General features: G+C 47.2%; 1 protein-coding gene across 1 annotated transcript; it reads left to right on the top strand.

Moving 5' to 3' along the window:
* Positions 1–7,233: 7,233 nt before the first annotated feature.
* LOC139434555 (uncharacterized) lies at positions 7,234–12,029 on the top strand. Its single transcript, XM_071204507.1, has 4 exons — positions 7,234–8,259; positions 8,341–8,981; positions 9,068–9,262; positions 12,012–12,029. The coding sequence occupies exons 1-4, from the start codon at positions 7,377–7,379 to the stop codon at positions 12,027–12,029; spliced, it is 1,737 nt and encodes a 578-aa protein (XP_071060608.1). The 5' UTR covers positions 7,234–7,376.
* Positions 12,030–12,629: the final 600 nt, after the last annotated feature.

A 12,629-nucleotide genomic window follows, 5' to 3' on the forward strand; every position in this document is an offset into this window, starting at 1 on the left:
ATGAACTCTCTTTTTATTATTTAGAAAGTGCTTCAGAAATCAATAACATAAATGTCTTGACATTAATTTATAAACCATAATAAATTAATTGTATAGGTCTAGCCTCCGTGTGTGAAGTTGTTCCATCCTCAAAAACAAAAAGCTAATGCTTCTGCAGTCTAGCTGCAGCTTCTAGCCACGGTCTTCTGTTAAGAAAGGACACTGAATGTCCTGAATGTGGCCTCACACACAGGACCTGAGTCTGAACACAGCAGACAACAGGAGGATTTACAACAGCATATAACAACTAAAATACTGCATGTGGGTGCACACTCACATTCTCTGTTTTACTGTTGCATAAATCCCATGCATGTATGAGATTAAGTTAGCTTCATTATATCTCAGTGATTAAGTGAATAATAAAGTTTCTTTCGGGTCACTGTCAGCCTGTCAGTCATTATTTTCAGGGAGGGGGCGGGGCTTGGAGGAACGGAGAGGAGACGGTGATCGCGGAAGCTTTTTTCCTCCTGCCTTCACAAACTTTACACACGTATATATCGTCTGAAAATTGCTAGAGGACATTCATACTCTGCAATCCAAGACTTAATTATATCCACCAAAAACCTGACATGATTGTAACGCGATTCTTTTTGAAAAACATAAATCCCTGTCTGTGTCTCTGAGCCGCAGCGACACGGAGTGATTCGGAGCGGGTCCTTCTGCTTTTGGTTCTGGACTGGTGTTCTTGTGTTGGTGGATAAAGCAGACTGCTCCGTGTTCGGTGTTTTTGTGCCACTGTCACGTCTGTTCCCTGATCTCTGCGTCACCGACCGATTTGATATTAAAGTGACAGAAAAAACGTTATAGTAAAGCCGAGGCCGGAAAATCAGGAAGCAACGTTACTACTCTATAACCGATTATCTTCCGTCACTGCATCGAGACCGAATCGTCCACGTCCGCATCGCAATGCATCGTAAAAACGATTATTTTCAACACCCCTATTGTACATACATAAGTGTCCTACACTAATAATAGAAAGTTATTATGGCTGTGTGTACCTTGTGTGCACCGCCTAGTGGTTAAAGTATAGTAGGGTTAGACGTGTCACTGGGTCTTTCTCAATCGCGAGTAAAGCTGCTCCAGAGCCACTATTTCAAGAATACTACGTCATCGAGTGTCGCCGAAGTACTGTTCCAATGTCCAGCATACTTGGAATTCTACCGAGCCCGGCGTACTTCGTTTGGAGAAATTTCGAGGCTGCACATGTGTAGAATCCGCGGTCTTAAAATCCCCACAATGCTTTGCGCACGGACCAATTTCCCCAAATCTGTGGCGGAAAATGTAAGGCGGGGCCTCTCATATGACGCACACCTGCACACTTGCTAGCCTGTTCCAATCTTTGTTTTCCGAATGCCAGGAAGTATTCTTGCCTCGCTTCTGAAGGAAGATGCTCGGAAGACATGTCCTACCAAGCAAGCGTACTCGCGATTGAGAAACACCCACTACGACCAGGATAGACATGATAACAATATGATGGTCCGTGTTACGTGTTTTTTAACAGTAGCTTCAGTAGATGTTGAGATGAGTGAAGGCTGACAGTTCCTTCAGTCAATAGGCTTAGACCCCATCTGCATCTATAGGCTATTTAACTTCACATACACTGCTGGTTTAAAAATAAAAGCACCTTAATGAAATGTGCTGTAGTGATTCTGAAAATGCAAACTCTTTCATTGTTACAGAATTCTTTATTTTGTACCATCTCCATGTGCACCAAATGTAATAGATTGATGTAACTCTGGACAGCCAAAGGATAACAATTAATGACTTTATTTAATTTACTATTCATTATTTTAATATGCTGAGCTAATTCTGCCCGGTCAACACTCTTCCTTCTCCCTTCCATTTATCTTCCCATCTCATCTTTAGCCATATTCCTCACTCCCTACATCCCTTCATCCCCCCTTACTGTCTCGCCTTTTCCTTTTGTATTTAAAGAGCTTACGAAATGAAGGACAATACTGTTCTTATTACGATCATATATATACTATTATTAATGGGAAATCATGTCATTCATGACAATATGCCCGCTGTATTTAAAAATCGTGGTTTATTACAACTTTCCATGCTCGCTTCCGATGTTACACGACTGCACCGAACAAAACAGCTTTCGCCGGTTAGTGACGTCACGCACGTCACGAGTAGAACACTTGTTGAATAATACTCTACCTATATGGCTGATGTCGGACTGTGGAGACAGAATCGAGTGACAGTGAGTCGTCAATAGACTCGGTGCACTTTCAAGAAGAGGAGGATTTTATTGAAGAGGATGCCGGTGTGGTGGAATCAGATCATGCGGGTGAGTCTAACGTGGTGGAACCATACCAGTTTGAGCCACAGTATTCAAGTAGCGGTAGAGATACAGACGGGAGCGAACTACGGGGGTGATGATCCTGGATTTGGCGGAGATCCGATGCGGCAACAGAACACAGACTGGTATACATTTGACTTTAATTCATAGAGATTCTCAATAAATAGTAAATCAATAATAATTATCGTAATGTAGCAGGCAAACTTGGCTCAGGCAACAGAACAGAGACTGGTGTATACATTTGACTATAATTCATAGAGATTCTCAATAAATAATAATGACTCTGCTGAAAAAAACAGCTTAGATAAATGTAGCTGGTCAGGCTGTTGTAAATTGACCAGCCAGTAGATATTAGGCTGGAATGGTTGGCTGGAGAGGGGTTTTGGACACTTCAGCTGGCCAGGATGGCTGGTTTATCCATCTCTCAACAGCTTATGTTTACTAATAGTATTACATATACCATGCTGGGAGCTTACCAGGATTCCAAGTGACCAGCACACATTAAATACTGGTATGATTATTTAAACAAGAGAACATAAATATATTACAAAGATTCATTGTGTCATGTATTCTGGTATCTACCAAAATAAAGACATTGTATAGTGTTCATAACAGTATTTTAATTTAATAAATAGCTAGTTAATATAATAAAATACACAGTAACAATACAATAATTATAGAAATAACAACCAACCTGCAAATCAACCTACACATCAAAATAAATATTATCTAAAACCGGTGCATTTGATTTAAAATAAAAGTAGAAGAGTAGTGAAGCCGATCACCAGCTTTTCTCCTACGAGAGACACAATAAATCAACAACGTCACCTCATTAAGGTGCTGTATGCGATTCTGGAGAAAGATTGATGCAATATGTTCTCATTCCCAACACCAACATGTCAGTATGAGACTGGGAATAAGACCGGTGTTGAGTCACTTTAGCAATCATCAACAACCACAATAGCTAACTTGAAAGCACCCCTTTAAGTATCTTCATCACATCAGTGACACAAGGTACAGTCACTCATTTGGGCTAAAAGGATAACATAGGAAAGTCCTGTGGACTTGTTTCCATTGTGGTCATGTGTGATGAGATGAGATGATCAAACTCATAACTTGTCTGCACAAGCAGCCTTCTAACAAACACAAACAGTATTATGTGAGTGAGATCAGTGAGTGGATAGTGTATGTGCATCTGCTGATGTGAAACTTGGAGGATTACCTGGCAGTTGGTTTGATGGGTCCTTATAGAGGATGTCATGCAATTCCTGGTGCTGCAGTGCTGCGGGCTTCAGAAACTTCGAAAGCAACTTGCGGATGAAACTCCGTATCTACAAATTTGTATTTCAGAAAAGATTTTCAAAATTAAATTTAACCTAGAAGTAGAGTGCTAATGAAAAAAGGAACAAACATAGTACATTATTACTAGCATACTGTATCCCAACCTTCCCAATTTACCTCATCATGTAGAAGGAAGATGGAGGACTTCTCTCTCTGGAGGAGGAGGTTGAAGGTGGAGAAGACTGGCAACGTTGCTTGATAGAACAGCAGGTACACCTCTGTCATTGGGTTAGAGAATGCTTCCAACAGCCTCCTGAACCTTGGTTGTTTCTCATCTGTGAATAAAAAAAACACAGGTTGTGCATACTACATACATTTACTTTTCAGTCTGTTATAATAATCGTTCGTTCATTTGGATCATTGAAATATAATGCCTACCTGATGACTTGAAGTAGCTGGCCAGTGGCTCATACTGCTGCAGGATACGAGTCAAACACCTCTCCAGGCTCAACCATCGAATGGAAACGTGCATAAGTATTTCTAAATACTCGCTTCCATGGAGCTCACAGAATTCTATGACAAGAATGGAACATCTTAATTTCAATTTAATTTAACTCTTCTGCATTTCATTTGGACTGCACATACCTGTCAGGTAACCTTTACGATTGGTGCTTCCTTTAAACCAGTATCCCACATCCACAGTCAGATCCTCTGGATCAAATCCACACACCTGCAATACATGATGATTTATAATCACATGACACCACAGCATAACAAACAACCTGTTAGACTTGACATTAGGCCTAACGGATACGGTTGGTCATAGAAATCATACATGATTCAACTCACCTCCAAAAAGCCCAGGCCAGCCTGTTTGGCAGTGTTGTGGATGACGTGACAGGGGCACCCATGGATGTAAGGCAAATGTCAGCCTTATGAACGGAGGTACCGTGGGACTTGCCCTTCACATGTACGGGTGTCCGCTCAATGGAAATGCGATGTCAACTTCCGATGTCAAGTTCCTGTCAGCGGCTAGACAGATGTTACCAGTGTTTACCAGTGTTGCCAGGGGCATGATAACATCCTCCACTGGAGGTTGGGTGCTGCTGCTGTGAAGAAGGCCGACTATGGGTGCCGATGGGCGGACGGTAAAGCACCGCAAAGTAGACCCCCTTTAAGTGTTGCCAGGGGCACGAGCAAAATCCTCCACTGGAGGGTGGGTGCTGCTGCTGTGAAGAAGGCCGACTATGGGTGCCGATGGGCGGACGGTAAAGCACCGCAAAGTAGACCCCCTTTAAGTGTTGCCAGGGGCACGAGCAAAATCCTCCACTGGAGGTTGGGTGCTGCTGCTGTGAAGAAGGCCGACTATGGGTGCCGATGGGCGGACGGTAAAGCACCGCAAAGTAGACCCCCTTTAAGTGTTGCCAGGGGCACGAGCAAAATCCTCCACTGGAGGTTGGGTGCTGCTGCTGTGAAGAAGGCCGACTATGGGTGCCGATGGGCGGACGGTAAAGCACCGCAAAGTAGACCCCCTTTAAGTGTAGCCAGGGTCACCATGCATGCGTCGTCAAATGTGATTGAAATGGACAGATTCCTGTACATTTCAATCACTTTGAATGGGGTCGTCAAATGTGATTGAAATGGACAGATTCCTGTACATTTCATGCATTTTTAATGGGGTCGTCGAATGTGATTGAAATGGACAGATTCCTGTACATTTCAATCACTTTTGATGGGAGTCGTCAGTATATGGAGCTTATCCCATAATTCCCGGAGGTTCCAGGCCGAATTTGGAAGCTCATATGCGGCCTGCCATGCGCCTCCACCCGTGGAAAGCAAAAAAAAGTAAAGAAAACGGTCAATTATATGTTAAAATAATCAAAAATGAAGTTTTTAAAAATTCTCGAAAAACGGCTAAGTGCCAACGGGGGAGGGGGTCAAGTCTTCGGCGCTTCGGGACGAAGCCCCGGAGACTTTTGCACTCCCCCGTTGCAATTTACAACAGAGAGGGGAAACGAGAGCTCCCCTCCTCCGTCCAAAAAATGCATTCATCTTTTCCAAGCTACCATCTGCACGAAATCGGAAACCCGGTTTTTGAGAGCACTTAGAAAAAAACGAGCTATTTTCACATGATGGGGAAATCATGGAGGAATGTATCCGCCTCATGAGCACTTTGGATCGGATGAAATTGTTGCCTGGAGGACCCCCAATCATGGTTCTCACAAAACTTTAAGTTTTCAAACTGGTCTCTGGAGGAATGCAAGGGGAGTTGTCAGGGGACTCTACCTGCCTCAAGAGGCACTATTTTGGGATACATTTTATCCATTTTCACCCCTTTTTATGGTTCTTCCAAAAAGTTAACTTAGACTTTTTCCGACTCTGGAGAAAGGTAGGGGGAGTTGTCAGGGGACTCTACCCGCCTTTTGGAACACTATTTTCGGATACAATTTATCCATTTTCACCCTTTTCTCTGGTTCTTCCAAAAGTTGAGTTGTACTTTTTCTGACTCTGGAGAAATGCAATGGGAGTTGTCACGGAATAACGAGACACTATTTTCGGCTGAAATGGTTGTCTGGAGGACCCCCAATCATGGTTCTCACACAACTTTAAGTTGTGAAACTGGTCTCTGGAGGAATTCAAGGGCAGTTTTCACGGAATAACGAGACACTATTTTCGGCTAACATGGTTGCCTGTATGACCCCCACTCATGGTTCTCACAAAACGTTAAGGGCGTTCTCCCCGGCAACCCGCCAGCAGATGAAAACACACACCCCTCCACCTCTCCACCTCTTCCGAGGGACGAGGGAACCGCGCGGGGGTCTGCTGGAGGCTACTGCCGGGTGCTCCGTCCTGCGCCTCACCGGGACCCTGACTCCAGCGCGGTGTGGCGGCCTCGCCCTGGCCGTCCACCGTGCGCCCTCTGGGTACCTGACTCCCCTGCCTCCTCTGGGGGCAGGTGAGAGGGGTTCAATGCCTCCCCGGAGGATACTGTTATCCCGGCAACCCGCCAGCAGATGAAAACACACACCCCTCCGCCTCTCCACCTCTTCCGAGGGACGAGGGAACCGCGCGGGGGTCTGCTGGAGGCTACTGCCGGGTGCTCCGTCCTGCGCCTCACCGGGACCCTGACTCCAGCGCGGTGTGGCGGCCCCGCCCTGGCCGTCCACCGTGCGCCCTCTGGGTACCTGACTCCCCTGCCTCCTCTGGGGGCAGGTGAGAGGGGTTCAATGCCTCCCCGGAGGATACTGTTATCCCGGCAACCCGCCAGCAGATGAAAACACACACCCCTCCGCCTCTCCACCTCTTCCGAGGGACGAGGGAACCGCGCGGGGGTCTGCTGGAGGCTACTGCCGGGTGCTCCGTCCTGCGCCTCACCGGGACCCTGACTCCAGCGCGGTGTGGCGGCCTCGCCCTGGCCGTGCACCGTGCGCCCTCTGGGTACCTGACTCCCCTGCCTCCTCTGGGGGCAGGTGAGAGGGTTTCAATGCCTCCCCGGAGGATACTGTTATCCCCACGTTGTCGTACCCGAAACTGTCGGGTATCCTTTGGGAGAACCAGACTCTGGATGAACGTGAGGGGAGATTACAGGGATCTCTGCCCGCCTAACGAGTGCCTACATGGGACACCGCACCATGATGCAAATGAAAACAAACACCGATTTGAAGATAAGCTGAGTGCACCTTTCGTGAGTCTTTTCACGCTTCCTTCTTTTTTACCCACGATTCTGGTGACATTTCCCGGTACCGAAATGCTCAAGAATACAGGTCGGATGGTGGTCCGTTGTCCGATCTGTAATAGTTCCTACCGTGCCCTGAGCAAGCACCTTCAGAGGCGCCATGGTGTGCGTAACTTGGATGAAAGAAAAATTCTGCTGTTGTTGGCCAACGGACGGACCAACATTAGGCTCCATCCCTGTACCATTCTGGGATGCGAGTACCGTGGCACAAGGCTGGATCGCCACTTGGCCAGAGACCATGTTGAGCTGGCCCGGGAGGAACTACATGTGGTTCAAAATCAAATGAAAATGACAGTGGCCAAGAAGGAGCTTTATGAACTCCGAATGACAAACCCCACCATAGAAATGATTACCGCTTGGGCTGTTGACACGGTGGCAGATGACGATATACTGTCACAACCTCCACCCTTGTCCCCGGTGAATGAATGTGACAACCCGGACTGCAAAGAATGGAGGCTGGAGGCAAACGCAGTGAGGGCTCAGCGGGACATATATGCTGCTGAGGTGAAATCCCTGCGCTGCAAGTTGCAGCAGAGGATAAAGCACAAGCGACAGAGGATGGATCAGCGGGCCGGGGACATGCCCGCGTTCGATGGGGAGGAACGAGAGCGGGTCATTCTGAAGAAACGACCCCGAACAGAGTCGACACCAACGAGGCTGTCCAAGTCGAAAGGTCCCTCCTGCAGCAAGTCTCCTATTCCCGCCTGCAGCACGTCTCCCATTCCCGCCTGCAGCAAGTCCCCCACTGGCTCTCACACCCATTCATCCAGCTCCTCAGAGCCTGCATCCATGCATACCGAGGCCTCGTCAACCTCCCCTCCCATAAATTCCCCCTGGTTCCGGGGCAGGGGCCGGGGAAATATAATGCGGGACATCACATTCCCACGGATTATGGGTAAGTGTGTTGGCTATGTGACACATGCAGTTTCTGTAACACACCCTGTGTTGTCATTAAAGTACTGTTTATATTTCACAGAGGATTATCTGCAAGGATACCGGGAGCATTATGCAGGTATCGACCCACCAGTGAGGCTCCAGGAAAACACAGTCTCCAAACTAAGCAGAGTGAAGTCGTTCCTCAGTTTCATGGCACACGGTTTCAATCGCCTGTCTGACTGGCTCTTTTTGAGGGATCTCAAGAGGATACGCGGGTGGTCCCGGAGCCTGATGAAGTCAAGCCTTCAGGTCACGACCTCCGACTTCTACATCAAGAATATATCACACTTTCTCAAGTACATGGCCGACACACCGTGCAAGGGGAGCAGGCTCAGCCAAACCGACATGATTTTAATCAAACGGGAAGTAGTTGCCATCCTGAAGTCCCTGAAGAGAAAAGTACTTATCCACCAGATGCAAGTGAAGCGTGACAAGATGGAAGGTCTGCCGAGCCACAACGACCTAATGACATGCTTGACTTCGACCACCACTCGCATCCCTCAGCTCCTGGATGTGATGGCCTGCAATCCGACTACCGCAACCCGTACCCTGCTCTATGGGTATATGACTCTTCATTGGAGCTGCATTTACGGCCACCGTCCGGGGGTCTACTCCAACATGACCAACGCCGAGGTCCGAAAGGCGGATACAACTGGCACTGCCTTCGGCTACCTGGTTCATGTGAGTGCTATTAATCAATGCATTTATTCCGGCAGTTATATGCATGATTGACATTGTATTGACACTCTCTAACTCTGTCATAACAGGTAAGCAACCACAAGACGGCCAACTTGTTCGGGGAAGCGCAGCTGTACCTCACCGCAGAAGAATTTGGATGGATGAAGAGGTGGCTGGAAATTAAGGGTACGCTGACCTGCACCCAGAGCCGTTACTTTCTATACACAGAGGGGAAGAACCCGTTCAGGAAGCTTGCCTACTCCCTGAGGATGGCATGGGCTGATGTAGGGCTCCACGGTCCCATTAACTTCACCGACCTCCGCACAGTCCACGCCGATAATGCGAAGAGATTTCAAGACAAAGGCAACCGCCAAAGAGTGAGTGATTTCATGTGTCACAACACTGCAACTGCGGACAAATTTTACGCGAATAATCCTTCTTTGAAGGAGGCTGCGGACATTCGGTTGCTCTTCACAGAGTCACTGCAAGCAGCGGCGGCGGCATCGACAGCAGCAGCAGCGGGAAATGAAGACACTTTTGCGGGTATTGACATCGACAGTGACAGCTCTGGAGAGGAGCACAGCCCGGCTCCCTACCAAGACTCCCTACCAAGACATGTCCCGAAGAGGGACCAGTCACTGGCCGAACACAGCCCCTCAGACATGGGTGAAGAGAGGGTGCCATACTCTGCCCCAACTTCACCCACTGTTGCCAGTGATCAACTTGTAAATATGCAGTGTGTTGTTGTAATCAGTCCCCTTGTAAATACGTTATATCCTGTGTGAATGTATTTATTACTGTCAATATTACTGTAAATAAAGTTTGTTAAAATTACTAAGTGTTCTGTTTTTAAAGCCCACTATGGTTTTTTTTCCTTTAAGATCCCCAAGGGCACGATATTCTGGTTCTGGTGGTAGCATGGAGGTGTTTAGTCCAAGTGAGGAGTGCTCAAGTGTGGGATGATTTGTAAGGTAGAAGAGGGTAAAAAAAGTTAAAGTGTGAACCTCCAGCAGGGCAGGTGGTGCTGTGAAGAGGGCCGACTATGGGTGCCGATGGGCGGACGGTAAAGCACCGCAAAGTAGACCCCCTTTAAGTGTAGCCAGGGGCACGAGAAACATCCTCCATGGAGGTTGGGTGGCTGCTGCTGTGAAGAAGGCCGACTATGGGTGCCGATGGGCGGACGGTAAAGCACCGCAAAGTAGACCCCCTTTAAGTGTAGCCAGGGGCACGAGAAACATCCTCCATGGAGGTTGGGTGCTGCTGCTGTGAAGAAGGCCGACTATGGGTGCCGATGGGCGGACGGTAAAGCACCGCAAAGTAGACCCCCTTTAAGTGTAGCCAGGGGCACGAGAAACATCCTCCATGGAGGTTGGGTGCTGCTGCTGTGAAGAAGGCCGACTATGGGTGCCGATGGGCGGACGGTAAAGCACCGCAAAGTAGACCCCCCTTTAAGTGTAGCCAGGGGCACGAGAAACATCCTCCATGGAGGTTGGGTGCTGCTGCTGTGAAGAAGGCCGACTATGGGTGCTGAGATTCCCAGGGGCACGAGATTCTTGAGGGTGTGATCATCTTGGTTTAGTCCGTGGGGGAGTGCTTAAGTTCGGGGGCCCGGGGACCCAAGGTGCTCGAGGTTCTGGAGGTACATGGGAGGGATCCTGGAGCTCCTCAGTCCGTGTTTTGGGGGTCTTGGAGCGGCCCCAAAGAGGTGCCTTTGTCGGTGTACCTAATGGGTAAGAAAGCCACTCTACACAGGTCGTCAAATGTGATTGAAATGTACAGAGTGCTGTACATTTCAATCACTTTTAATGGGAGTCGTGAGGTGTGGATGAAATGGCCATATCTCCCTTAAATTCACAGCAAAGTTACCCAGCTTTGACACACTGATTGCTGGGTAATAGAGCCATGTGCACCATGCATTTAAAGTAATGTTAGCCAGCTTTCAGACACTAATTCCTGGGGAAGAAAGTCACCCTGGTCGGGTAGTCAAATGTGATTGAAATGTACAGAGTGCTGTACATTTCAATCACTTTTAATGGGAGTCGTGAGGTGTGGATGAAATGGCCATATCTCCCTTAAATTCACAGCAAAGTTACCCAGCTTTGACACACTGATTGCTGGGTAATAGAGCCACGTGCACCATGCATTTAAAGTAATGTTAGCCAGCTTTCAGACACTAATTCCTGGGGAAGAAAGTCACCCTGGTCGGGTAGTCAAATGTGATTGAAATGTACAGAGTGCTGTACATTTCAATCACTTTTAATGGGAGTCGTGAGGTGTGGATGAAATGGCCATATCTCCCTTAAATTCACAGCAAAGTTACCCAGCTTTCACACACTAATTCATGGGTAATAGAGCCATGTGCACCATGCATTTAAAGTAATCTTAGCCAGCTTTAAGACACTAATTCCTGGGGAAGAAAGTCACACTGGTCGGGTAGTCAAATGTGATTGAAATGTACAGAGTGCTGTACATTTCAATCACTTTTAATGGGAGTCGTGAGGTGTGGATGAAATGGCCATATCTCCCTTAAATTCACAGCAAAGTTACCCAGCTTTGACACACTGATTGCTGGGTAATAGAGCCATGTGCACCATGCATTTAAAGTAATGTTAGCCAGCTTTCAGACACTAATTCGTGGGTAATAAAGGCCTGTACATCTCCCTGTTTGAAAGGGCCATATCTCCCTTAAATTCACAGCAAAGTTACCCAGCTTTCACACACTAATTCATGGGTAATAGAGCCATGTGCACCATGCATTTAAAGTAATCTTAGCCAGCTTTAAGACACTAATTCCTGGGGAAGAAAGTCACCCTGGTCGGGTAGTCAAATGTGATTGAAATGTACAGAGTGCTGTACATTTCAATCACTTTTAATGGGAGTCGTGAGGTGTGGATGGCCTGTTGAATCCGATTTTGAGCACTCTTTTCCCCGCATAAACTAGTTTAAATCACCGTTAAACACTTATTTTGTTGATGTCTATATAACCGACTTCCCGCTATGCATTAAGTCGGTTATATGGACCCTGTACACTAGGCAGACCGCGGCCGGTAGTAAATGTCCAACCATTGTACCCTCTGGTCCCTAGAGTATGTAGATGCTGCCATGTTCTTTAAGAATTCTGGATGCGATGGAATTTCTTGCTCCTGTATTGACAGGTGCATTATCAACAGACAGACTCACACAGTTTCTCCATGGTATGGCGTTTTTTTGCAAGGCCTCGTCCATCTTCTGGTATATCACTTCAGCTGTGCCGCAGCTTGGCCCGCTGGTGGGGCACATATCCAGAAACCTGTGGACAACTTTACTGGTGGAACTGTCATATACCCGCACAGTGAGTGGGTTCATCTTCTCTCTTCCTGCAACGATATGGTACATATATGTCATATTAAGGTACACATCAGACTGAAATTGTGTGTGTGTTCTATGGTTAATAATATATCTAAAATGGGTGCTGGAAAGTGTGGAAAGTGTAATGACCTGTATCATTTGATCCATCTGTGATTAATGTGAAAGGATTGGTCCCCATCTTCATGACCAGTTCCTTTCTAAAATGTGGGGCCACTGCTTCATTTATTATGCACGATGTTTTTGTGCGGGCGCACTTGTAGTTCTGTGCAGTAGGGGATTCTTTGAAGCATTCTTTTAGCAATG

This window comes from Pseudochaenichthys georgianus, chromosome 10 (assembly GCF_902827115.2).
Source record: "Pseudochaenichthys georgianus chromosome 10, fPseGeo1.2, whole genome shotgun sequence".
Classification (NCBI taxonomy): domain Eukaryota; kingdom Metazoa; phylum Chordata; class Actinopteri; order Perciformes; family Channichthyidae; genus Pseudochaenichthys; species Pseudochaenichthys georgianus.

Bases quoted from the DNA above. Each gene is read 5' to 3' on its own strand.
- LOC139434555 (XM_071204507.1), top strand. From the start codon at position 7,377: ATGCTCAAGAATACAGGTCGGATGGTGGTCCGTTGTCCGATCTGTAAT. The intron at 8,260-8,340 runs GTAAGTGTGTTG...TATATTTCACAG, and splicing joins CACATTCCCACGGATTATGG to AGGATTATCTGCAAGGATAC. The intron at 8,982-9,067 runs GTGAGTGCTATT...CTGTCATAACAG, and splicing joins CCTTCGGCTACCTGGTTCAT to GTAAGCAACCACAAGACGGC.